Source organism: Mus caroli, unplaced genomic scaffold, assembly GCF_978045245.1.
Source record: "Mus caroli unplaced genomic scaffold, Mus_caroli_1 scaffold_3, whole genome shotgun sequence".
Taxonomy (NCBI): Eukaryota; Metazoa; Chordata; class Mammalia; order Rodentia; family Muridae; genus Mus; species Mus caroli.
The window spans coordinates 33,052,411-33,080,121 of record NW_028227258.1 but is presented as its reverse complement, the minus strand read 5'-3'; the positions used below and the strand labels follow the sequence as shown (position 1 = coordinate 33,080,121).

Below are 27,711 nucleotides of genomic sequence, written 5' to 3'. Positions count from 1 at the left end.
TTCAAATTATAGCAATGAAATTGTTACTTAAAATATAAATTGAGCGGTGTGTGGTGGCACATGCCTTTAATTCTAGCACTTGGGAGGCAGAGGCAGACTGAGTTCGAGGCCAGCCTGGTCTACAGAATGAGTTCCTGGACTATACACAGAAACCCTGTCTCAAAAAACCTAATATCTATCTATCTATCTATCTATCTATCTATCTATCTATCTATCTATCTATCTATCTATCTATCTTATTTAATATTTCTATATAAAATAACATATGATGTGTAATAAACATATATACATATAAATGTATAATATACATGTACAGAATTATCTGTCAAGATATCATTAACACTAGAATATTAAAGCTTAGAGCTTGTTTAATCCTTTACTTTTGGGTAATACTAATTAGAATAATTACTTAATAGTAGAGTTGGTTGACTACATTGGTTATCTAAATTATTTCCATTATCATTGGACTACTGTGAATATTGCATGCATATATCGTGTGTGTGTGTGTGTGTGTGTGTGTGTGTGTAGCGGAGATGATTCATGTATAGCCACTGTCTTGCTTTCTTCGCATTGCCTTGTTGCTAGCATCAGTGGATATTAGAATTATTAAGGGGTGGAGAAAGGCAGAAACCAGGAGAAAATGTAATAGGTTTACATTGTCAAGTTTTTATTGTATTTAAAAAACTAAAACTTATTTCATTTCCCATTAAATTATTCTGGGTGGTTAGTGTCAATTTATGCTTCATGGTATTTTCTGATAGATATTGGAGAAAACATGTAACAATAAAATATAATTTACAAATAGTATGCTCTTCCTATTATATTTATTAATCCCTAATGTTGCCAACTAACTCTAGTAGTAAACGTTTTTCTAATTAGTGTTATCCAAGAGAAAAGGGCTAAAGAAGCTCAAAGCTTTGTCCTCTGACATTAAGGGTATTACCTTGCCAGATAATTCCATATGTACTATATAGTTATCTTAGAACATCATAAAAATATCTTAACTCATGCAATGTAAGAGTCTCATATTATCATATTTAATATTCTTATTTTATGTATATGGTTTATTGAATTTTCATCTACAGTAACAGTAGGTTACAAACCAGGAGGAAAACAATGGCATGCATTTGGCACGTCCTGATGCTTGTACTTGCTCATTTTAATAATTTGGCAAGTTTGGTATGTATCTCTTATCCCTACTACTTTGAATAAGTAAAAAAAAAAAAAAATTGACTGGTGCTTCAGTTTTAAGGAGAGAGACTACAGAAAGTGCCTTCCATGTCCTTGAATGCCATCCCACTCATAGTGACTCACCTTGGTCCTCGCCAGCAAGGGAGCCTTCCGTTCCAACAGCAGCTCCACCACTTGATCATGCCCACTCCGCGCAGCACAGTGGAGTGGTGTCAGCCCGTCCTGACGAGACAGGGAAGAAATTAAGCCTTAGTTCACACTTCTTCAAAAGCAAATGAACAAATGAAAAACAAGATTGCTCTATTACTACTGAGAAGAGAGAGGCTCTGAAATTTGATCCTAATGACCTGATAAAGACAACAAAAAAATGGTTACTTATCTAACAGAGACAGAGAGTCACACAGACATAGCGAGAGAGACAGACAGACACAGAGACAGAGAAAAGTAAAAGAAGAGACAGTAAAAGATCATGACATACAGAATTAGTGAAAACAGTACCCCTCCCACTATGTTCTAACACAGGTTGGTTGCATTGGAACAGGCTGACTTCTGGTCAAGGGTCTGCATACCCGGGAGATGAAAGGCACGGAGCACAGCATTTATGGGATTCTAATATGCTACTCACATGGAACCATAGCTGGAGATTGCACTCTTATACCATTTAATTTGGGTTTTCTGTGTGTCACTTTGATTTAAAAATTCTTCTTGCTCTAATTTGTCCATCAATATTCTCCATTAAACTGTAACTACTATGTTAAATTTTCCAAAAGTGTTTTGGGGTGCCCTGATATTTTTTTTCATAATCTTTTAAGATTTGAAACTTTTAACAAAAAAGTTACAAAACTCTTTCAGAGATGAAATCTATTATTAACAAATGAAATTAAAACGGTCAACTAATCTATCTCAAACTGGACTATGTTTTGTTTATATACCTTCCTAGCTAAATACTTTCAGGGGTAACTTCTGGCTCTTGATAACCCTCTGGATGCCCTCTGCATTTTTTATCTGACCTGGAGGGATCTAGGGTAGCAGGGGCTAAAGGAAGAGTGGGTGGAAAATGAAAACTATCAGGCAAAATCACTTTAGAGACTACCAGGAAATGGTGAAAGAGACAGGAACCCAGCATGATTAAACCAGCCTGCTGAAGTGACAGTTCAGGAAAGCAATCAAGATTGCCCACGGACAGAAACATCCAAGAGGGCTACCAAACAAGTACATTGAAAAAGAATAGTCAAGAAGATTTCAGCTTTGACTTCTCTAAAACTCTGATGGTCAGTCAGAGTCTGTTCCCAAAGACATCTTGCCAATCTCTGTCTTCCTTATAAGAACAACATTTCCTAGGGGTGGCCACATTCTGCATTTCTCTCTCTCTCTCTCTCTCTCTCTCTCTCTCTCTCTCTCTCTCTCTCTCTCTCTCTCTCTCTCTCTCTCTCTCTCTCTTGTGTAGCATGACCCCAGTCAATTCTGAGACTGAAGGCCAATTGAATTTTCCCAATCTGTTTTTTATACCATTTTAATTACATGCAAATATTTAGGGCAAGCAGTACTATAAGGAACTAACAAGGCAGTAAGCAAGGTTCCTCGATTACTGCTGACAGTGGTTTAAAGGGGCTTATCATAATGACCCAAATACTTGAGTGCACTTCCCAGTCCAATCACAAAATCTTGCCTGAAGCCTACTTCTTTTGTTCCACCCGAAGATTAAGATTCCTGCCTTAACCCACTTCCCTGTTACAGCTTAAAGTTGGAGTCTTGATAAGGGTAATTTACTTCCTTATCATGCCCGAAGGTCAGATTCCTGCCCTAGCTTACTTCCCTGTCATGGCCAATGTCAGATTCCATTTCCTTGTCCTTGGCCAATGTCAGACTCCCGCCAAGCAGCCACATTCTGCATTCCTATGCTAGATCTTTCCAGTCTGATCTCCAGACTCACTGTCCCAGGTTACCTCTCTACCGGACCTACCACACCGTCGGGCTGTTGGTTGGGTTTGACCCAGGGGATAGGCAAGGGGACATGGAGGGAAGCTAAGGAGTCTTCCAATCCTAGCTGAGGGCTTTGTTGAGTAGTCCTTCGAATGGCATCTCTAGACAATATTTCTTCAGGCTGCAGAAGCTTCTCCTACTCCCACCTGTCAGGCCTCCAACTGCACACTGTTCTTGGCCCACAGAACATTGCACTGGTCAATGAGCCTGCCTAATATGCTGCCCACGATGCCAGAAAACTCTTTTGGGTTCTGTGTGTGAGCGTACATGTGTGCTTTGTGTGGCCATGCATACATGTCTGTATGAAGACTAAAGGTCAGAAGCCATCCAGCTTGGTTTTGAGGCTAGGTCTCTTGCTTGACCCACAGCTCATGAACTAAGCTGGGCCTGCTGGCCAGAATCCCAGGGACTTGACCTGTCCCTACCTCCCCAGAACTGGGATTATAATTTTCTACCATACCTGACTCTGTCATACGGGTTCTGGCAATCAAACTCAGGTCTTTGGGTATTGTAGCAAGTATTTTACTGAAGGAGCACTTTAACCAGCCCCCATAAATAGATTTAATTACCTTATTAAACTCGAGTGTCCCCCCAAGGCACCTTCATCATGCATACTTTTTTTCTCAATAAAATCAGACACATACACACACACACACACACTTCTGCTGTGAATGATTTGGCAAAGGCAGCTCAGTTAACACTAGAGGAGAATAACCTATCTAGCTGGTAGCTCAGACTTGCTTTGTATAATCCTTTCTTCCATTATCTTTTCCTGTCCTCACCCTCTGACTGTGCTCTTTTTCCAGTAATGGATGCTGAAATCAGATCATTGTTATAAAAATGCAGTGTGTCCTAGCTCATGTTACATAATTGTTCCAAGAGCTGTTTCGTTCTTTTAGCAATCTTTTTTCTCAAATTTCGGCCTTCGTATTTCTTAAGAAAATAATATATCTTTTGTAAGTTGTTGGGAAGATGATATTTCTAATTTATTTAGGAAAGTACATAGAGCATCATACACACAGGATAACTGTAACTATTATCTGATTATCACTGATTATCACTTCCAATAAGAAGAGAGGTCCCAGTTTTCTGATGTGTTTTCTTCAATATCCTTTAGTGTTTTTGTGTACTTTTATTGTTGGCATTGAAATATATTTTAAATAGAAACCCCCTATGGGGTAGCTCTATATTTAAATAATGAATAAGTTTCAAAACAGAAAAGAATAATGAATGACCTTAATAAAACCCAAATTAATAGTCTCATTTTAACTAGCTATAAAATTTATAGTTTAACAAAGTATGGAGTTTTAGACATTAACAAAGGATTCTGGTTTAAATGTCTCAGAGTTTCACACTGAAGACTGTCAATAATGAGTCTTCCAAGATGCCAAATGCCTCAATGGCTCAAAACAGTAGTGATGGTGGGGAGGAACCAGGGGAGGCTTATTTTTTATTCAAACAAAATCTCTAAAATTTTGCTTTTCTCCCCATAATGAAAAACCCAAGCATGTAAAAAGGGATGAGTAGATGAGAGAGGATTCTAGATGGAAGGAACTTTATTCTGATTATTTGTGGGTAATGTAACTGCTAGACTTAACTTAAAATTATGATAATTAGGAATTTTAAATTATGTGTATTAAAAACCCTTTTATAATGAGAGTCAAAAAATAAGCATATTCTATTTCAAATATACTTTAAGAGACCAGAAAGAAAACTCAATCCTGTTATCTTCCATTATCCTGGTAGTCAAGTATTGTAGAATACTTAATAATATTAATACTTAATAATATTGTAGTTCCAGAACTGTTCAGGCTTCACTTCAGATTTGGAAAGAGGGGCATGACCCTTTTAGCTGTGACCAGGGTGCAACCCTCTAACAATTTTGTAAACCACTGTTACTTACACATGAGGAATGCTTAGCTTGTGGGGTGAAAGCTTACCACCACTCAACACTGTACACTGTCCCACGTGTGCTGAATGAAGCTAGCTCACAGAAAATACAAAAATATCACTTTTATATCCCATGCTAATTCTGCTTCTGGGGACACAATGTTAGTACCTCTCAGTGGATAATGGACAGAATATTTATTCCATAGAAGTCAGCAAGGGAAAGCCTACAAAACAAGCCATTTCATTTTACCTTGTTTTGTTTTTGCTTTTTTTAAACAACCTATTATTAAATATTCACCAGCATACAGAATCCCTTGAGACCAGTGGTCAGCCCCTGTCTCTGTCTCTGACTGTCTGTCTCTGACTCACTGTCTCTCTCTGTCTCTGTCTGTCTCTGTCTCTGTTTCTCTCTCTATCTCCCCCCCCCCCCGCCCCGTGTTCATCTGTGATGTGTCTGTGTATCTGTGTGCATGTGTGTGTGTCTGTGTCTGTATGTGTGCACCTGTTTTTCTATCTCTTTTCCATGCCTGCTTTTTCCTCCTCCCCTTCCGTAGTACTGGGCACCAAGTGTGGCCTCACATATATTAGTCATGGCAAGAACGCTCTTACTGAGTAATGCCACCAGTCCATGACCTGCTCTGGAAATATAGAGACCTAACCTGCCGTGTTCAATGTTGGGTCTCCTGAACTCACGGCGCAAGGAGAAACTCAGAAACTGCTAAGAGAGCAGTTGGTCCACACTCTAAGCAGAACTTAAGTCTTCTTAATTCTTGTCTAAATTCTAAACTCAATGTATTTGCTCTATCCAAAGGCTACAGAATATAAAATGAGGTTCCAAATTCCCTTCCCAGTAATTCCACTTGATAACTTTCCTAAGAACAATCGGTTATAGGCAAGTCAAGCATAAGAGTCCATGTCTCTTTATTTCTGAGTAAGCTTTGATTTTTTATGGAAATACCATGCTATTGGTGTTAGACTTCATAGTTGTATATCCAGTATGTGTGAAGCATGAAAACAAGAACATCTCTGAAGAACTAAGGAAGTACTATAATGGCAAACAGAAACAAACTCAACTGCTCCCCAGTGAGTACCTGCTGCAGAATAGCATTAACAGAAAGAGTGAATCTCTGTAAGACACCAGCCAAGATTTATAAAACAATGCACTAAGGTCTAAAACTGCGGATGACCTAAGGTAAGAATAATGACAGCAATGTGGGAGGTTGGGAGCAGACAAAACCGGAGCATCTCAAATTGTCAGACTGCCATCCACCACACATCAACAAAAGGGCTGTGGTGACAAGCCAAGGGTTAGAACCAGGCAAAGCACCCAAGCAAGGACAGGGAACTACACTGTGGACAGAGAAAACAAACAACTCCCAAACTCCCATAGAGCATGACACTGCTACACTGGACCAAAGTCTTAAGAGAAATGAAGGGTTGTTTGTTTGTTTGATTGTTTGATTTTCTTTTTCTTTTCTGTCTCCCTGGGGACCTTTTGTGAGGTAATGAACAAACAGAATTTGTTGTCTAGGTATAGCTTGTAGAAGCTGAACAATTGCCAGCTTCAAGATCGGATGAATGGGCTGGCTTTGACCCCTATTGTTGGGGCTGTGAGAATATGAAGTTCCAGAATGCAAAAATGTCTAGAACAAATACACGTTCTAGCAATGGTGGTCTTCAGAAGACCTTGCTCATCACATAATTTAGGAGGGTTTTGGTTGTGGTTGTTTGTATTGTTTTGGGGAGGGATTGTGTTTTTAGTTTGTTGTTTGTTTTGTTTTGGGGAGTGCTTTTGTTTTCTTTTCTCTTTGGCTTGCTTATTTGGTTGACTGGTTTCTTTCTTTTTAAGGAGATTTTAAAACACTTTTTAACTTAAAACTTTTTAAAGAATTTCCTTTTTCCTTTTAAATTTTGTTTTATTTTTAATTCATTTTTTATACTCCATATACCATTCTCTGCCCCCTATCCACCCTTCAACTGCTCCATGTGAACCCCCCCACCCCACCTGACCTCTAAACTCCCTGGGGCCTCCAGTCTCTTGAGGGTTAGGTACGTCATCTCTGAATGAACACAGACCCAGAAGTCCTCTACGGTATGTGTGTTGGGGCCTCATATCAGCTGGTGTATGCTGTCTGGTGGTCCAATTTCACAAACGCCTGCTGTATTTTCACCCATGGCTTTCCCAACTTCAACTCCTCCTGTGGTCACTCCTCGGACCTTTTCATGACCGAGGAGTCACACACACACACACACACACACACACACACACACACACACACACGACTGAATCCCTTTAGAGTAGCTCACATGCACATGCCTCGAGGGCTGACCTCTTAGGATTAGATAATGTATCAGGAGCTTGTGTCTGGGGAAGACTGATTTTCTCTCTCTCAGGAGCCGCCATTTGCCTGTTTGTGTCATCTCTATATGAGACCCTTTAAAACTCCCCCCATCTGGGCTGGCATGTCAACTGATGCTGTTGTTACAAAGGTCTCATTTCGGTGACCGTGTTTTTAGATTACATGGGTGCAGTTTCCCTCTCATATAAAGAGAATATCTAAAGTGAAGTCGTACTTGGGAGATTGTTTCTTCTGTTTGTTGTTGAGATGGGGTCTCTCTACATAGCCTAGGCTGGACCCAGACTCACTCTGCAGTCCAGGCTGACTTCTAAACGATAATCTTGACATTTTCCTGCTCTTCACTGACTGAGTTCTAGGTCTACACATGTACATCATCATACTGACACCACAGGTGTACAGCACTAGGCCTGACTCAATTTTGTATTTCAAAAATACTTGAAATTTTTGTGAATTCTCTTATAGCCAACTCTATTTAAGAAAGCTGATATTAAAATTTTATGTGTGTGTAGTGTATCTAAGCAAAAACTGCATATAATATCAGCACATTATAATACATATATGATTAGCTAAGTAATAGATTAATCACGTTTTCTCCTTCCTTCCTTCCTTCCTTTCTTCCTTCCTTTCTTCCTTCCTTTCTTCCTTCCTTTCTTCCTTCTTCTTCCTTCCTTCCTCCCTTCCTTTCTTCCTTCCTTCCTCCCTTTCTTTTCTTTCTTTCTTTCTTTCTTTCTTTCTTTCTTTCTTTCTTTCTTTCTTTCCTTCCTTCCTTCCTTCCTTCCTTCCTTCCTTCCTTCCTTCCTTCCTTCTTTCTTTCTTTCTTTCTTTCTTTCTTTCTTTCTTTCTTTCTTTCTTTCTTTCTTTCTTTCTTTCTTTCTTTCTGACAAGCATGTAGCTCATTCTAGTCAAGAGTAAAATTAAATTTCCAATCCTCTGCATATTCCTTCTGAATGTTGGCATTTTAAGTGTGGTATAGGTGTGTGCTATCACACTCAGTTTATACAGTGCTGGACATCTAATCCAGGGCTTTATGCAAAGTAGGCATGCATTGAACTACCTGAAGTACATCTCCACCTTATTAAGGAAAATAGCACAGCTAGGAGTTAATCCTCACGCAGCCTTCTGATGTTTGGGAAGACTATTAGCTACATTTCAGGGTCAGAAAAATGTCAAGACTATCTAGCTTCATGAGTGGCACAGGTAGGATTTGAAATCAGTCATCTTCCCTTCAGCTGCCCAATTTAATATTAAATATTAATTTATTCGCCATGTGTCTGTTTGAGGTGTTAGGATGTCATTTTACTTCAGAGGTCAGAAATGAACGAAGGACTCCACATCTACTGAGACTAAGGTAAACCTTGCCAATTGTCTGCTGTCCTTCTGTCAGCATGACAGCAAATCTCATGCTCCAATGACAGTAGCACAACTACTGAAGAAAATGACCAATGGGCTCAACAGTTGAATGCATAAAAGCTGTCAATATGCACGAAAGCACTATATGCAAAAGCCACAGCTTGAATGTACCAGTCAATTTGCCTTCTTGATAACTACCCAAAGGAGAGCCAAGTGAGCACCATCTTTGATCTTTCTTCCCAGAAACTGAACAAGAAAAACTATCCCACTAAGGGGCCAATGGTCAGCACCTCTAGACGTTGATGAGCAAACATTAATTTCATCTTACTAGTTGGAAACTTTAAGTGTTTTATGAGATTGAAATCAAACTCTGGACCAGCTCCCTTGAAAACACAGTGCTTGTGTTTGCTGAGATGTAATTGCAAATGGGGCATGAGAGGTTGCAGGGCTTAAGAATGATGGGAAAGTCAAGGCGCAGAGACACTCACCCTAGTTTTGGCATCAATCTGACCACCTCGATCCAGTAGAAGCTTCACCATGTTGGTATTTCCTCGTTTGGAAGCCACGTGCAGAGGAGTGATTCCATTCTATTCCATGGAAAGACCAAACAGAGCAGTTGAACATGACAGAGCTGGGCAGGGCTCTCTAGCAAAGAGCATAAGGGGGTTGTGATCTGCATGGTAATTTGACCCATAATATCTGGGGTTCATTACGCTTGATCATAAGGAACAAATAACTCCATAAACCATGAATGCTAAATGTTAGGAAAAAAAATTGAACAAAAATGTCTGTAGTCAAAAACTACAATATACACATTGACTGTAAAGCGACAGTTAAGACACAGAAGGAGAACATCCATATAGTAGAAGCAGAGCCCAGGAAAATGTCTCTAATACACTGTAGAGATTGAAATCTCGATGTTTTATACACTTAAAAATAGAGTAAAATTTGTTAATATTTACTGGTAATTATTCTTTAAAAACTTTTTCAGAAAAATTCATTGAGAGAAACAACTGGAATATAGCACAACATAAATTCAGAACAAAAGAATTTTTCTGCAAACATGATTTCACTATATAGCTTAGGCTAGCCTAAAACTCACTGTATAACCTGTGCTGGCTTTAGGCTAGAAGTTCTCCTGCCTGACCCTACATACTCCTAGGGTTACAGAAATATGCCACCATTCATGGCTTGTGCAGAAGACTTCCAAGGACTACAACAGTATACATAAAACTTATATTTGTCTTATGAGATATCAGATGTCATCATTTAAATACTTTATCAACTGAATCTAAATAAATACCATCCAATATATGAATTTTATACTTTCATGTAAATGAATTTTCTAATAGAATTAGATCATTACATGCCTAATTCCATGTGCTATCTTCCTGTGTATTTTAGAAAGACACAAGAGTAAAATTTCAACTCATAAACCAACAGAGAAAAAGAATCTCATGCAATTGTGTATCCACTTGTCCCTATATACTTCGTGCCTAATATTCTAACACTGTCATCTATTGACTTGAAGCTGATAATTAATGGCTTGGTTTGATTTGCATTGTTTTATAATATGACAGTCGAAAGGCATGTCAAAATTAGCCTCCTTGACTATTGACACATTTGTATTTTATTTTCATTTTTTATGTGTTTGACTGTCCTGCCCTCAGAGATCCAAAGTGGGCTTTAGGTCGAGTGGAGCTGGAATTGAAGATGTAAGCAGCTTAACATGGGTGGCAATCGAACTCTTGGCCTCTGGAAAAGCAGTAAACATATGTCTCAACCATCTCTACATCTCCCAGATTCTTATGTTTAATTTATTGGGTTATGATACCATCACATGATTGACACAGAGAAACCTTCAGAATCTTTGGAATGGAAGAATAGGGTCAAATATAAAGCCTTATTAGAAGTCATTGTATTTACTTCCCTAAAATGCATGAGTAACTGATAGCACGTACCCTGGCGGTGAAGTCCACAGCAGCTCCCCGGTTTAGAAGAAGAGTTGCCACGTTTACATTCCCATAGTGTGCAGCTATGTGCAAAGGGGTGAAGCCACTCTAGGGAAAGAGAGAAAGGGTGGGTAGGGGTATGCCTCACACTACGGAAAGCTATCACTGATTAACCAGAAAAATTACAGGGTAACCACCTGCTGAGCACATGAGCAACAAAACCCATGTAATAAGCATTTCAATACAACTCTATAGTTTAGTATTAAAAGAAAGAAAGAAATATGCTATACTTACCAGCAAATTCATTTTTTATTTATGAGTCTAGTTATCTATGCAAAACTGTTTCCTAAATGTGTTTAGCTTATTAGGGAAAAACAGACTATGATGAAACCAAATAAACTTTCAAACACAGGATTAGCAGCTATTAATAAATGTTTTAATCAAGGATTAAAAAAAAACACAGCATTTTCCTGTGGTTTTGTTTTATATTTTCAGGCGTGGGGTGGGTAGGATAGGGTTTATGCATATTTCTGTGTGCATGAGGAAGTGAGCTAGGCCTTCTGTTCTAAGCTGTTTGACCTTTTTCTCTTGAGACAGGGTCTTTCACAAAAACCTGGAGTTAGCTGACAGCCAGTAAGCATGAGCAATCTTCCATTTCTGCCATCTTTGCACTAGGTTACAGGATTGCATATGGAGACATCCAGTTTTTTCACATGGGTTCAGGAAACTGCAATTAGGAATCCTCACAATGCTTTTACCCACTAAAGCATCTTCCAAACCCATTGATCTTTTTTTTTTTTTTTTTTTAAGCATTGGTTGGCATTTTCTTTACAGAAGTCTGGAAATTCCTTAGGAAAAAAATGTCCAGTTCATTCTATGGCATCCACACACTGATTTTCTATCCCTTTCACTCCTGTTTAGGCAGACTGTGATTCATAGTGGAAGAATTTAAAAGCCCATATTAAACAACTTTTCCTCCTATTGGGTTGCCTTGTCCAGCCTTGGTATGAAGGCTTTTGAATCTTGCTTTATCATGTTTATATGTTGTCTCTTGGAGGCCTGGTCTTTTCTGTAGAGAAACAGAGGGGAACTTGATCTGGGAGGGATGGCGCTGGGAGGAGTGGGGAAAGGGGGAACTGTGGTTGAGATGTGTTATATGAGAGAAGAATCTATTTTCAATTTCTTAAAAATGTTTGCAATCAATATGAAAATGAAATAAAAAATGGTTCAGTTCAATACAATTTTGGATATAATCTTCACTAAAATATAATTAAAATAATCACATTGAAGGAATGATGCGAGTAGAGATATATTTTATTTCTCAAAAACAAATTCTGAAAATCAAATGAAGAAATCACTTCTTTTTCTAATGAATATGTAGTTAGATATTGTGGCTGCTCTTCATGATAGATATATATCAGTTCTTTTCTTATTGAAATGCCCAAAGAGATGATAATTTTTCTTACTCTACACTTTTCACTATTTAATTTAAAAAATGAAGAAACAAACAACATTCCCTGGCTAACATCCCACAGTCTGCATATCATTTCCTATTCTTTTTTACTCTGAAATAGATTTTAATATGCACTTTATTGCTTCTAAGAATATTCAATAAGTCACACCAACTTTTATCAACTTTGTGTACAGAATTTGGTGATACTATTTTCAAATATTAAGCTAAACATTTAGATAGCTTACATAACAGAAGACTGCCTATGCCTTCAGTAACATTAGTTGTAAGGAAGTTTTAACTGTGCAGAAGCAACATGTAGGAATAAGAATGATAACTGTGAATGCAGTCCCCACAAACATGATCTAGATTATTTTACTCGGCATGTAGGTGATGTATTCATGCCAAAACTAATGGGAAAATCATTATACAACCCATAATTATTTTATAAAATGTCAAACCTTCTTTTCTATTTTTATCTTGATATGTTCTGTCACCCAGATATAGTCTGAATAGATGTCTATTATTGTTGTAGCTGTTTCCTCAGAGATTGAAACATTTCAACTGGCAGGGGAGCTCCTTAAGAGTAGGAAGATAAGCAACATAAAATACTTTCAGGAAGTCCCTGAAACTGACTAGACCTTCTTGACCCCTCCCTGCCAGAGTAAGCAATAAAAGCGGAGTCCCTCTCAGGGGGAGAGGATGTGCCTAATCCTGTAGAGACTAAATGCTCTAGGGAAGAGGGATGGGGGAGCACCCTCTCAGAGGCAAGGGGGAGGGAGCCTGAAGAACTCTTGCAGGGGAGACCTGGAGTCCTAGATGGAGTTCCCCTCTACAGAAAAGATCGGGCCTCCAAGAGACAACATATAACCATGATAAAACAAGATTCAAAGGCCTTCATACCAAAGATGGACAAGGCAACCCAACAGGAGGGGCAACATTTGGGACATAAATAAATAAAATAATTAATTAAAAATTAATAATTAAAAAGGAAGAAGACGAAGAGGAGGAGAAAGAGGAAGAAAAGGAAGAGGAAGAGAAGAGGAGGAGGAAGAAGAGAAGGAGGAGGAAGAGCAGGAGGACAAGGAGGAGGAAGAAGAGGAGGAGCAGCAGCAGCAGCCAACCTGCCTGGAAGAAGCCAAAGCCACCTGATGGCTGAAAGAGGTATGGACCAGAATCACTTGGAAAGGATATTCGTCAACCTATTGAGCTGCCTTCAGGCCATGTGGGGGGGTCCAGGTTTTGTGAGTTTTTGCCCATGCTGGAGTGGGCTTTGGTGATGCAGCTGTCTTTGAATAATTTCTGCTCCTGTAAATAACCCCTCACCTATATTGTTGTAAGTAACTCCCAATAAAACTCAATGCTTCACCAAGTTGGAATGTGGTGGTATGTGGACTTCGCTGTGTTGTAGGCTCCCTGTCTGGGGTGAGTAAACATGTGTGCTATGTCTTCTCCCCTGGAGGAGTTTTGTCACATAATAATTATTAAAGTTAGTTTAATTTCAAAATATTATATTGGTTGATGGAAAATGATTTCCCAATTATTCAAGTACAATAATATTATTTTAGCATTTATAGTTAATTAGTTAATTGAAGTTTTCTCAATGGCCTTAATGATAATAATGCCCTCGACTGATAATTATTGTTCAACTCTATGTTGGTTTGCACCCTCTACAATACATAAAGATAATCCCCAAGAAATACCTGAGAAACTAAAGTTAACTAAAATTAGTAATTGAGATCGATTGGTATGATTCCAGTCCTGAGCAGTTTTACCAAGCAGCTGAGTTAAAGTTCCTCCACCCCTAATGTAAGGCACCCAAAAGGAACAAAAGAAGCAGTGCAAATAACTCAAGTAGATTGCCTTCCAGTAGATGAATGTGTTAATAAAGAAGATTTGAGAAATATGTCGCTTTCTCCAAAGGCTCAAGGAATACTCAAATCTTTACAACTTCTCCACCACCAAAACCAAAGTCACCCTTCATACCTTTGAGTGTAGATTAACTTTTATACACACTTTAAATAATGCTTATGTTGTGACAAAAGGGAGAAAACACACACTGCAACTTATAAACTTAATGTTCTTGTCTCTAATTATCTAATTGATATGAGGGGAATTATTTAACGGCGTGCATTTTAAGATTTACAGGGGAAAAAGCAATTGCTTTGCTCATGATCTGCAGATCCATTATTGATTATGAACAATGTGGTAAAGAAAAAAGAACTGTAAGGAAAAAAAAAGGACATCTGCAACTAAAGAACAGAAAACAAGCCTCCTGAGTTTTTACCTCCCTAAAGTATAATCTGTACATTTTCATTAAGAGAAAAAAAAAATCATCTCCTTGCAAAAGTTTCAGAATAAGGCTCATTCACTAAAACATTTACAATGGTAGTATTTTGTTTCATGCTGGACTCATAAACTATGTCAATAGTTGGTTTAATAATGCTTCAAATATATGCTGTATCAAATACATTTAATTTATCATTCTTATTTAATTACAGGATTTTTTTTCTAAACAGTTTCCCACTAGTAGAACTTTAATCATTAGTATGAATTAGTGAGCTTTTATTCTAACTGGGCAAAAACTAACAATAAATTTAAAAAAGGGAAATGTTGGTATAATGGCAATACTGTACCTCTGTTGTCCTGTTCACCATCATCTGAAGCATTGTTTTGAGGGGAAAAGAGGGAAGATGTTACACAATGCAGAATTAAAGGAACAACAGATCTGCTCACTGCAACTGAGTATTCTATTCTAACAAGACAGAGTGAGAAACGGCAACTCCATTACACAACAGTCATTCTTTCTGACTCTCTCTATGATTAATGGTATAGACAGAATGCTGAGCCAACTATCTCAAAGATGGAATCCGGTCTTCTAAAGAAAACCATCTAGCCTTAATTTTTTTTGTTCCTGTCTCCTGACAGATAGTCCCCTTCTATCCAAATTCACGTGGAAATGACTTCTATGTTTTCCTGACCAGAGGGCTGCGTTATCAGCAATGACTGTTCTTTGGTCATTGCCCAGGAGATGTTGGCAGTCAGAGCTGACCTCTCCACAGATACTAAGGCTCTTACCTTGGATTGTACATCAGCGTTGTGATCATTCTGAAGCAGGAGGGCGGCGGACTTGGTGTCATCTTTCCGAGCAGCAATGTGCAGAGCTGGTAGCCTCACCTTTCCTTTGGTGTCATTCTCCAAGAGGATGGCCACCGCCTGGTTGTGTCCCTGTTGGAGTGCCACAGCCAGAGGAGTAAAGCCGTCCTGGAATATAACGTATGTGAATGAGTGAGACTGGCCAGCAGGACAGAGTATCACTGTGAGGAGCAGAAGCAGAAGTGGACTGCCATTCGCCGGTAGCTTCATCAGATCCTGTTCCTGATTTCTATTCTTTACACTCCACACTATCTGCATCATAACAAATCCTGCTGATTATGGGATGTGGTCATATTACAGAAGGAGTGGGTCAAATGTGTGTTTGTAAGAGGAAAATAAAAATTAGAACAAACAGTTATGTCTACTTATGTAATGAGAAAGAATGGAAAGGAAATCCAACCAGGAGTGAAAATGATGCTCTGCATGGAAAGATGAGTGTGCAGTGAACAGTGTTTCTGCATTGTCTCGGGGAAGGGGATAACTGCTGTGGAGGGAGTAACTCAAATAATTTATGTTGCGATGTCAGAGATTTAATGTGAATGTGACCTAAAGCTGTTTGGTAAATTTAGACCAGCCATCAACTTTGCAACCACTTAGATTTTAGACGGATGATTTCAGTATCATGTTGCATATGTCAGATAGCATTGAAAATCCAAACTTCGCAATGGTCAATTTAAAAAAAAAGATCTCAACACATGACAAACAAAACAAAGCTAGAATGGTCTCCAGGATGAGATAGAAAACCATGCTCCAAAATTTACAAAGTCTTTTTTTTTTTTTTTTTTTGGTTTCTTGAGTCTTCAGAAGCAAGTGTTCAGCTCCTGGAAAGGATGACAAATGTAGCCCTCATCAGTTCTCTGAACTGCGTAAGCAAATGCTAGGGGTTCCATGCATATAGCAGGAACGAGGGGAGGAGCTTGTACCCTTGAAGATGTCATTCCAGGGTTGGGGCTAGGAGTAATTAACTCAAATCTGACTACTCAATGTGTTTCCAGGACGAATCATTTAAGTGATAACTGTGAGATTTTTAAGGGAAAATAATTTTTAAGTGGTATCATATGCGGCATGAACCATATTTGCAGCATGAATGATAGTAATAGGTGGACAGTCTGAACATATATGCAGCAGGAATATGCTGCTAGTTCACTTCAGTCGATTTGAATTTTAAATAGAGCACACTCCCTCACAGAGTGGAGGGGCAGAGTGTAGTGTCTTAAGATAAAGAACAGCAAGCACTGTGGTGTACAGGTGTGTCGTGAGCTGGGTACTTTGTGAATGAAGGGCACAGTCATCATCATTTACATATTTGGATTTATTTCCCCTAGCACTTTACTACAGTCTGCATTAATGCCATGCGGACTTTATTTTTGTTCTGTTTTGTGTTTCCTTAGAGACACAGTCCACAGAGTGGAACCCCAGTAAAAAGATTGTAGCCTTAAATTTTGGCAGAATTCAGGAGGAAGGAAGGGAAAAGAGACCTATAAAAACTGACTGGACAGGAAACTCCCTTTGGAGGACTAAAAACAGGGTTCCAACAATGTGGGATTCATTCTGATGTGTATTTCAGGGAAGAAGGCTAACTATGTGTAATGATCTGATAACGATACCTCAATGAACTCCGGGGAAAGAAACCCAGCTAAGTTGGGCAGCTTTCATTGAATCCTTTATTTACTAACCCTATTTATAAGAAAATTTAAAATGAAGCATTTCTTTGTGTGTGTGTATTTCAATGTCATGTGGAAGGATTGCATAATTATCTGTTTCTTTAAAGTGGGTATAGTGTCTGGTTGGTAATCAACTTTTACACACCATTGCTACTCACTAACACAGACGTGTTCCTTCTGCCTGTCACACTTACTTCAATGAAATTGAAGATATTTCATGACCGAGTGTTAGAGCATCCCCGCCATCATAGTATTTGTTACAGAGTGGTATTGTTGAGAGAAAGAGTGCATAGGTTTGTCTGTGTGACCCTCGGTAACCATGGTGATCATTATATTACATTTATAAATTTCTAATCATTGTAAGATGACTTTAGTTATTCAATGATACTTTTAAAAATGAGACATAAGACATCCTTATGACAGCTAGACTCTACCCCACTCGCTTTTGATTCCTTTGCAAGTGTCATATTAGGTTAAACAAACAGAGGCTTGAAGCTTCTGCAGCCTACCATATACCATGACCTCTGCTGATGCAGTGATCACTAAGGACTATGTCTGGAGTCACACTGCAATGCTGCTATGATCAACTAACTAAAAAAGTTGCCCATCTGCTGAGAGTGTCATGACCTGAGCTCACCAAAACCCACACTACCCACCCTAAGTCTCCAGGGTGGGTGAGAGGATCCCGAAGTGAAGGCTTCATCTGATTAACAATCCAGCCTTCAAGGAAAAAGAAAACAGATGGATTCCCTTATGTTGGGATGAATCTTGGAGACACAGTCATTTGTTTTCTGAGCATTACTTTAAGATATTCACAGTCTACTCACAGACAAAATTAGTGCCTCAAGGGACAAAAAGGCTCTAGGTTATAAAAAAGAAAAGAATATATATATTCATATTGCAGGTGCATAATCTGTGCCTGTGTTACTGTGAACACAAAAGCACGTCATAATGGGCAGTTGTGTTTTCTAGCTATAATCAAAGCATATATGATGTAACTTAACACATAACTTAGCATTGATAGTGACTTCCTCTATGATGTGAGTAAACTGTCAAAAAGTGATAATGAATAGGTCCATGAAAGTACATTTCACTAATACATTTCACTGACTTTTCTGTCCAGCACAGTATGGAAGGGAGTTTGTGTTCAGTTGGCCTAAAAATTTAATTGTCTGAAAGGAAGATATGCTGGATATTAGGAAATACCAAGATGGCTTTTGGGTATAAATCACATTTGGCTGTGGACCACAAGATGGGAAACAAAAAGGCATTTCTGCTTCTGAGGGAGATGTGCAGTGGAAAGGAGAGAGATGCTCTGGGTCCCTTCCCCTCTGACTCCTACATATGTCCAGATGTGCTGAATCCTCAGAAATTGAACTAGGGTCAAAGATTCTGTTCAATGATTGCCATAACCATGGTCACACACTTATGTCACGATTTGTATTTTGTTATAAATAGCATTGTTGTGATAGAATCCTTAGAAAATTACACTAACACAAATAGCTATAATTTTTAATGGCTAGAAATTGTTCTTTGAAGAAATTGCATTGTATCTTAAGATAAAATATTGACAGAAAGGAATGGGGATCATTTATTGGAATCTAAATTTAGGATGTTATAAGGGTCCCAAAATCAAGACAGGTCCCAAATGCTCCTGTAATCCCATGAGAACCAAAAATCCAAGGCTGACCTGGGCTACAAAATGAGAAGCATGTTTCACCCACAACTCCAGGCTTAAGGATAATGGAAATAGTAATGCATGATAATGAATCTAAAATGAAGGAATGAACTCATTTGATGTACACAAACCCGAGCCACTCAGTGGTCATTATAGTGGATTACAATAATAATATGAATATGCTTTAGACAGAATAGTGGAGATTCTTTGCAACTGGTATAAAGAATATAGACCTTAAAGAATCCAATAGCAAACCCACCTCTGTAGCAGTACTCTGGTTAGCTCCATTTTCTAGCAAATATTTTACAACATCAATGTGATTCTCCTGGGCAGCCATGTACAAAGGAGTAAAGCCATTCTGAGAACAGAGCAAAAACAGAAATCTCAATTATTTGGAAAGTTTCAGCCCAACCAAAGTTACATCAGAAGGAAAAAATTCACACTACAGGAAATAATGTCTATGTAATATCTTCTGTATTTATATTAATTTTAAATGAAGTAAACAATATAAACTATTCAAACTGCATAAAGTATTTAAAACATGAACTCCCTAGAATATATTTCTATAACAGATTCTTGTTATACATATATATATAACAATATCTATGTAATATCTTCTATATTTATCAACCCACAAACCGTTTAAATCAGCAGTTCTCAAACTGTGCGTCGTGACCCCTTTGGTAGTCGCATATCAGATATCCTGACTAAATAATATTTATGTTATGATTTGTAACAATAGCAAAATTGCAATTATAGAGTAGCAACAAAATAATTTTATGGTTGGGGTCACCACAACACGAAGAACTGTATTACAGGGCTGCAGTATTGGGAAGTGGAGTTCTACTGAATTTGAAACACACTACCATTGTCTTGAATATAATACTAGGTAGTATCTTATTTTGTATATATACATATATATATGTGTATGTATATTATGTATATATACATATATATGTATATATACACACATACTATAAGTACTGAAGCATTCTTAATGCTACCAGTTATTATTAATAACAGATCATTCTAGAAAAGATCATGACCTTGACTGACAGTGAGACATTCTATACTTCTGATCATAATAGCATTGTATACTGAATACTGATATGTTGTTGTAAAAGCCACTTTGAATATTTAGCATTCATTTTCACATTCATTTTTTTTCAATTGTTTGTTGGAGTATCTGAGCCATCCCTGGGATACAGTGACAAACAGGACAAATATGTGTATCCTCATAGAGTTCATATCATAATGATATTCATTATTATGTACTTATAGAAAAAAATCTAGAGAAATGTTATACCATAAGTTTAAAATTAAGTTTAACTGTCACATTTCCTTTTTATTTCTTTATGATTTAAAGCATACTAACTTTGTTGAGGAGAGAAAATGCATTTTTTAATGCAGTTATACTTTTTCCATTTATTTACTTATTCACTTTACATCCTGATCTCAGCCCCGCCTCCTCCCTGTTCCACCCTTACACAGACCCTTCTCTAACTCCCTCCCCTTCTTCTCTGGGAAGGGAAAGGGTCGCTTTGTGTATCATCCCACCATAGCACCTCAAGTCATTTCAGGACTAGGCACATCTTCTCCCAGTGAGGTCAGACAATTCAGCCCAGTTAGCGGAACAGGGTTCAGCGTTAAGGATAGCCTCCACTTGAGTTGTTGGAAGGACCCACATGAAGACCAAGTTGCACATCTTTTACATATATGCAGGAAGGCCCTACACCCAGCCCATTTCTGCTCTTTGGCTTGAGGTTCAGTCTCTGGAAACCCCCAATTGTCCAGGTTAGTTGACTTTGTTGGTCTTTTTGCAGAGTCCCTATGCCCTCTCGGTTCCTCAATCCTTCCCCCAACTCTTCCACAAGACTTCCGAAGCTCCATCTAATGTTTTTTCAAAGCAATTGGGCAATTCCTATGTCATATTATTAAACATAGATGTTTACACATGACCTATATTAATAAGAATGAGTAAGAGTGAGATGAACTATTGAGATTATTAACTACCCATAGAAAGTAGCAATAATTGGTTTTAAATTACTTTATTGAAACAAAATTCTTTTGCTTGAAATTTAGAAGCAGAAACAGTATTGAAAGTGACTGATAACCAGCAAAATATAATATAAATTCTACAAGTACAATAAGTAGAGAAATTTAACTTTTGTTTATGAAAGAATATATCCAGGATACAAATGGTGAAAGTAATTTTTAATCTAAAATAGAAAAAATTTAAGAAGAGTAAATGAACAATAGTGTTATAATTTGTGAATAACTTCTGCTAGCTGGAGAGTATATTTTCCAAGGCATATCAAGCAGGTGAAATCTGGTGTATTTTAAGAACACTGAAGAGGTGGCGGAAGGATAGAATTAGAGATTCTAAGGAAGGGAAAGCCAAGAAAGACTGTTCAAAACAACGAGTAGGTGTGGAATGAAGAGCTTTTGCAACAAGAGACAGGGAAACACTGAGAGCAAAGGAGCATTAACAGAACCCAGCCATTGCTAACAGTCCTTTTATAGAATCATCTAGTTAGGTCAAGAGAAAAGGAAACAGGAAGAGGTCCTGAGTTTCTCAGGGGAATATGTTCCATGCGGAACCATTTGAACTGTTAAAACTACTTAAGATAGATAAGTATTAACTCTATAGATTATATAGATTCTCATTGTATACAGGACCTGCATAAACAGTATCAATATAATGTCTTCTGTATTTATCCATTCACACACCATTTCATCATCTTGAATGTACATAACTTACATAGCACTCTTAGTGTTTCAGATTATCATGTATTACAGAATATGCTAGGAGGCATTATGGACATGTCTGAAAATGAAAAGGTTCGGAAGAACCAAGAGCCCCATGTCTCCTTGGTGTCTAGACTGTGATGCAGACTACCTGACTACCAGACTCTCTACCTAGTGCTCCCAAGTACAGTCCCAGTCCTTGCTCAGAATTTTCTGTTGTCCTCTCAGACATCCTTCGCCATCTGAGTGATGGTTTTACGTATATCAATATCCATCTCTATTCATTATTTTTACAATAAGTAAAGGGTTTGCTTTTGGTTCAGGATTTCTGGGGAATTTCAGCCCACCATAATAGACAAGGCATAGAATCAGGAGCAGTCATGGTCAAGGCAGTGGGAGTATGGGACACTGGGCATTGGCATGGATGTGGACCCAGAAAGAAAGAAAGCTGATTCAGAACCAGAGACAGAGACAGCCCCAAAGACCTGCCACTAGAAACCTACTTCTTTCACACAGATGGTACCTCTGTAAAGATTCTACATAATAGTTTCATACCAAGCACCAAGTATTCAAAACATGAGCCTTTTGGGAATACTGCAGATGGAAGTGATGACATCATCCTAATCATTAGACTCTCCCTTATATGGCAAAATGCGCTTGAAAGATCTTGAACTGCAGGGATGGTGATCCAGTGGGATCAATATAACAATGAAGATTTGTAAGAGAGAATCAAGAGAAAATAGAGAAGAGTCAACTCTGTCTCCTGGCTAAAATGGTGGAGGAATTGGCAATGATCAAAGAAATATACCTTTAGAAGATGAAACAGCCAAGAAATGGATTATCAGCTAAAGCCTTCAGGAGAAAACAGCCTTGTCAACACCATGGTATTAACCCTGGATTGTTAATTAAAAAAAAAAGAATAGAGAATAATTTGGTGTTGTCACAAGCCACTGATTTTGTTAATTGTGTCTGTTAATTCTTTTATTACAGAAACAAGAATCAAATGTCTTGGATTGGGGTTGTAGGAGACCAGAACAGCTTTTACAGCATCTGCAATAGTGTATATTAACGACGGAGAACTGGAGCCATGATGTCACCACAGTTATGAGATGCAGAAATGGAGCCATGGTACTGCCATGGTTAAGAGATGGAGATTGGAGCCATGATGCAACCATGGTTAAGAGATGGGGTGCTTCTTTTTATAAACCATGATGAATAGGAAATATGGATTTCCTACAGATCCAAAATATGGAAAGTATCCTTTCTTTCCTTACAATATTTAGAAACAGCTCACTTGGCAGTAAGGACTCCTTTGTGCAATTAGAACAGAGCAAGGCAGTATACTGACACCATTGTATACTGTATAGGAGACTCTTCAACTTTGCTTAACATTCCTTAAAACAGCATTTTTGGTCTCTCATACATACATGAAGGTGCTGTTCAATGAGCCATGCCTGTTTTGTTTTCTAAAAGGGTTTAAGTGGAAATACGTATGAAGACATATGTAACTTCTGATTGCTGATATAAAAAGTCTGATACCCACATCTTTGGCTTATCCTAGGTGCGAGCAAGGAGAGTCATATATGGTAGTTCTGGAACAACGGATTCATACCCCTTAAAATATAATTTCCATCCATATTATTTATTAATAATTGTCAGTGGTTCTCAGATAGATATAAAACTCTTTTCAGATCCAGAAATCATGCTGAACTTTGGAAAAATCAAACCCCAAGTAGGACTCTCATCAAGGTTGATTTTGTGCTTTGTAAATTGCCTCACACACACGGCTCAGTGGGTAAAGACCGAGCTGTGTGAACATGAGGACATGAGTTCAGATCTCCAGCAGTGATAAGGATGTGGGATCAATCTTTGTGGCTCTGCTTCCTAACTACTACGAACAGTACCTCTGTCCATAAAAAACTATTCCACAAAGATAGAGAACTTCAGACCAATTTCCCTTATGAATATCGATGCAAAAATACTCAATAAAATTCTCGCTAACTGAATCCAAGAACACATCAAAACAATCATCCATCCTGACCAAATAGGTTTCATTCCAGGGATGCAGGGATAACGGTTTAATATACGGAAATCCATCAACGTAATCCACTATATAAACAAACTCAAAGACAAAAACCACATGATCATCTCGTTAGATGTGGAGAAAGCATTTGACAAAATCCAACACCCATTCATGATAAAAGTCTTGGAAAGATCAGGAATTCGAGGCCCATACTTAAACATGATAAAAGCAATCTACAGCAAGCCAGTAGCCAACATCAAAGTAAATGGTCAGAAGCTGGAAACAATCCTAGTAAAATCAGGGACTAGACAAGGCTGCCCACTTTCTCCATACCTATTCAACATAGTATTTGAAGTCCTAGCCAGAGCAATTCGACAACAAAGCAGATCAAGGGGATACAAATTGGAAAGGAAGAAGTCAAAATATCACTTTTTGCAAATGATATGATAGTATATATAAGTGACCCTAAAAATTCCACCAGAGAACTCTTAAACCTGATAAACAGATTCAGTGAAATAGCTGGATATAAAATTAACTCAAACAAGTCAATGGCCTTTCTCTACACAAAGGATAAACAGGCTGAGAAAGAAATTAGGGAAACAACATCCTTCACAATAGTCACAAATAATATAAAATACCTTGGCGTGACTCTAACTAAGGAAGTGAAAGATCTGTATGATAAGAACTTCAAGTCTCTGAAGAAAAAAATTAAAGAAGATCTCAGAAGATGGAAAGATCTCCCATGCTCATGGATTGGCAGGATCAATATAGTAAAAATGGCTATCTTGCCAAAAGCAATCAACAGATTCAATGCAATCCCCATCAAAATTCCAACTCAATTCTTCAACGAATTAGAAAGGGCAATCAAACACAGAAGTCAGCTCACAGTCAGCTAATGGATGGATCACAGGGCCCCCAATGGAGGAGCTAGAGAAAGTACCCAAGGAGCTAAAGGGGTCTGCAACCCTCTAGGTGGAACAACAATATGAACTAACCAGTACCCCCCAGAGCTCATGTCTCTAGCTGCATATGTATCAGAAGATAGCCTAGTCGGCCATAATTGGAAAGAGAGGCCCCTTGGTCTTGCAAACTTTATATGCCTCAGTACAGGGGAATGCCAAGGCCAAGAAGTGGGAGTGGGTGGGTAGGGGAGTGGGGGGATATGGGGGACTTTTGGGATAGCATTGGAAATGTAAATGAAGAAAATACCTAATTAAAAAAAAGAAAAAAAAAACTATTCCACCAAAGATGTTTGGTGGCTATTTATTGCTCAGCATTATACTCAGACAGTGGCTCAAAAATAAACACAAAACCTCTTTGCTACATCCATCACAGACAGGTTGGTCCTGGAAAACAGACTGGGGCAAAGAGAGACTGAAGAGAAGACAGACACATAGACGCACTTACAGAAGAGCTGCAATCAGGTGAATCATGCTTGCTGTGACAGAGCATCACCAACTATACAGGCATTACAGAACCTCAGTGGGTTTATGATGTATGGTCCAGAGGAAGGCTGTGCCTCCTCCCTCAGCCTGGCCCGAGGACGGTTCTTCCCACACCCATGGGTTTGAGTCACCGTACTGTTCCTTGATAACAGTACACATTCATTGAAGGCTCCACTCACTCCTGACACCTTTACCCAAGGCTTCTTCTGCTGTCCACACCTCTTCCCATGAGAACCCCAGTCCAAAGCTGAGATAGCTATGCTTATACTACTACACACAGATTGAGGGGCACATCTAACTGCTCTGATTTTTTTAAATTACATATTCCATAAAGATAGCACAGATGAAGGACACAGCACTCAACTATGTGAGGAAATTCTATTATCAAGATGCCACAGAAGTGACTCAGTGTAAAGAGTAGGAGAACCAGGGAAGTACAGACACAGAAACAGTTTTTGAGATGGAGATGAAGAAAAAGAGAGAAAATGGCCTTACACAGGACTCAGTGCCAGATGTCGGGGGACTGGGTTTGGCAGAACTTGGCCCTTCTTACATCACTAAGGGCTCACCACTGTGTTTTAAATGATGTGAGTCACTTGGAATTTTTTTAAACAGGGATTTGACATGAACATATCTGCACTTTAGGAGATTACGATGCTAAAAATAGAGGATGAAATAGAAAACGCCCTGACTATAGTTACTGGAAAGGAAAGGAAGGTTTTTGTGAGGAAGTGAGGAATAGTTGAGAAGGGAAAATTGAGATAATGTTGGTTGATTCCAAGGTAAGCTAGTATTCAGGTATCTATACTGCACTCCATGATTAGAAGGAGCACAAGTGGTTTCAATACATATTATTTATTCATCAGTGTTATGATAGTCTGATTAGTTATAACTCTTTTTTTTCAGATCCAGAAATCAAGCTGAGCTTGGGAGAATCTAAGCATCAAATAGAACTCACATCAAGAATCTTTATCCCGTGCTTATAAAATATCTCTCACAGAGATGGGAGAGGGCTCGATGGGAAAAGTGCTTCCTGGGTAAGCACAAGGATGCGAGTTCAGAACCCCGGCAGTGGTATAAAAGTGGGGGTCACCCATATGCCTCTGGAAACCCTTCCCTAGGAGTGGGCAGAAATAGGCAGATCCCTGGAGCCAACTAATTGGTCGGTCTAGCCAGTCGGTTTAGCCAGTCCCACTAGCTAGTCAGTGAGCTCTGGATCCAGTCAGAGACTCCAATATGATAATAATGATGATATTTGGAAATCAATAAATGAAGACACCCAATGTCCACCTCTGGCTTCCACATGCATGCATTTCCACACACAATGTGTAGGCCAAAGCAGGTGCCCAATCAATACACCTTAAACAAATAGATAAAATAAACAGAACCCAAATTTCTTCTTCCATCTGTGATGTTTTTAACTCACCTCTAAATTATTCTCAAATATGTAAGTCTGGCCACTTCTGTTTAAATGAAGAACATCTTAACGGTTTGCTTTTAAGGCCTTGATTATGGAGGAGTTGATAGTGACTGGCTTCAAGGTCTAGACTTAAAGTCACTGCTTTTTGACCTGGTACCCTCTTTTTAGGTCACCTACTCTAGGGAGGATGAATCTCTGTCATGATGACCTTCAAGCAGCCAAGGAGAGACCCACAGGAGAAGGAACTGAGTGAGATGGGAACGTCGGGGCTATCTTGCTAACTGCTTGAAAAATACCTGGGGATTGAGTGCTTCAGCCTAGAAATGCCTTCAGTGACTGTAGCTCTGAGTGTCCTCACAATGACCTCAAGAGGAACGCTGAACCACAATTGTGCAACCTGAGCCCCTGCTAAGAAACGGTGATGATAATACATGTGTGGTGTTTGAAGGTGCTAAGTTGGTCAGAGGATTGTTTAGTAGCAATAGTTAGTAAGCAGAAGCACAATGCACAGTGAGAGATGTCCAACATGCCTGTGTCTCCCTTGCCAATCACACATCTTGCCATTCTTACTTCATATCCCTTCCTTTCTCTTGAGGAAGGAAATTGTCTTAAACAGCTACCTTCAAATATTTTAGACATATAGCTCTTAAAATGCTTAAAGCAAAAATCTAAACGCACTGTTCTTCTTGAGGTTAATGGAGATATAAGAGGCCCTCGATGTCTCCCAATCCCCAAGCTATCAGGAAAACAGTATTTAACTGTGCTGAGTTCCAAAAAGGCATATGAGGGATGCTTCCTGTAGAATCCTGGGATGTGAGTTAGCTATAAGTGGAAGCATGATGACCCAGCAGCCACTGCATCCTGTTACCATCTATAGAGTACTTTGAAGCCAGAAAAGACCACTGCACTGAGAAGAATGAATAGATAAAGAGATAGCTGGGGTCTATTTGTCTAGGTCAAACCACACATAGTCTGAGGCAGTACTAGAAGAAGAAGAAGAAGAAGGAAAAAAAAACTACAGTTTTCAATGTCCATAGTAGCCTAACTTTCAATGTGTTCTTTCGGTTTACTCTCTGTTCTTATTGGAAAACAAATATTATAACTATCTGTAGTAATAGAAAGTAAGAATGATTGGGAATGGTTACAGATAGTCTGGGATTAATGAAAGTCAAATATACCTTCAGAAGAAGTCCTGTCTTTTGTTAGCAGGCGGACATCAAGATTGAGGGTTTAGTTTTACTCTTTGTCCAGAGCAGAACTCTTTAGCAGCCTGACAGTCTATCAGCTAGACACATAGTAGCATTGAGACAGGTTGGTGGGCACTGCTGTGCTCTTCATTCTCAGTACCTTCCGTACCCCTCTCCTATTGAAGCAGATTGTGAGAAATGAGGTCTGGAAGAA

At 38.6% G+C, this 27,711-nt stretch overlaps 1 protein-coding gene across 6 annotated transcripts in view; it reads right to left on the bottom strand.

Moving 5' to 3' along the window:
• Ank2 (ankyrin 2) overlaps positions 1-27,711 on the bottom strand; it is a 605,825-nt gene that overhangs the window by 118,141 nt on the left and 459,973 nt on the right. For 5 of the 6 annotated variants that reach the window (XM_029474795.2, XM_085835544.1, XM_085835545.1 and 2 more), the window contains 6 exons: positions 18,934-19,032; positions 15,255-15,440; positions 14,813-14,836; positions 10,736-10,834; positions 9,263-9,361; positions 1,315-1,413 (listed from right to left, as the gene is read on the bottom strand). In XM_029474795.2, the coding sequence (XP_029330655.1) occupies positions 1,315-1,413; positions 9,263-9,361; positions 10,736-10,834; positions 14,813-14,836; positions 15,255-15,440; positions 18,934-19,032 (606 nt within the window). The remainder of the gene's footprint in view (positions 1-1,314; positions 1,414-9,262; positions 9,362-10,735; positions 10,835-14,812; positions 14,837-15,254; positions 15,441-18,933; positions 19,033-27,711) is intronic. The other variant, XM_085835543.1, reaches the window with a different exon arrangement.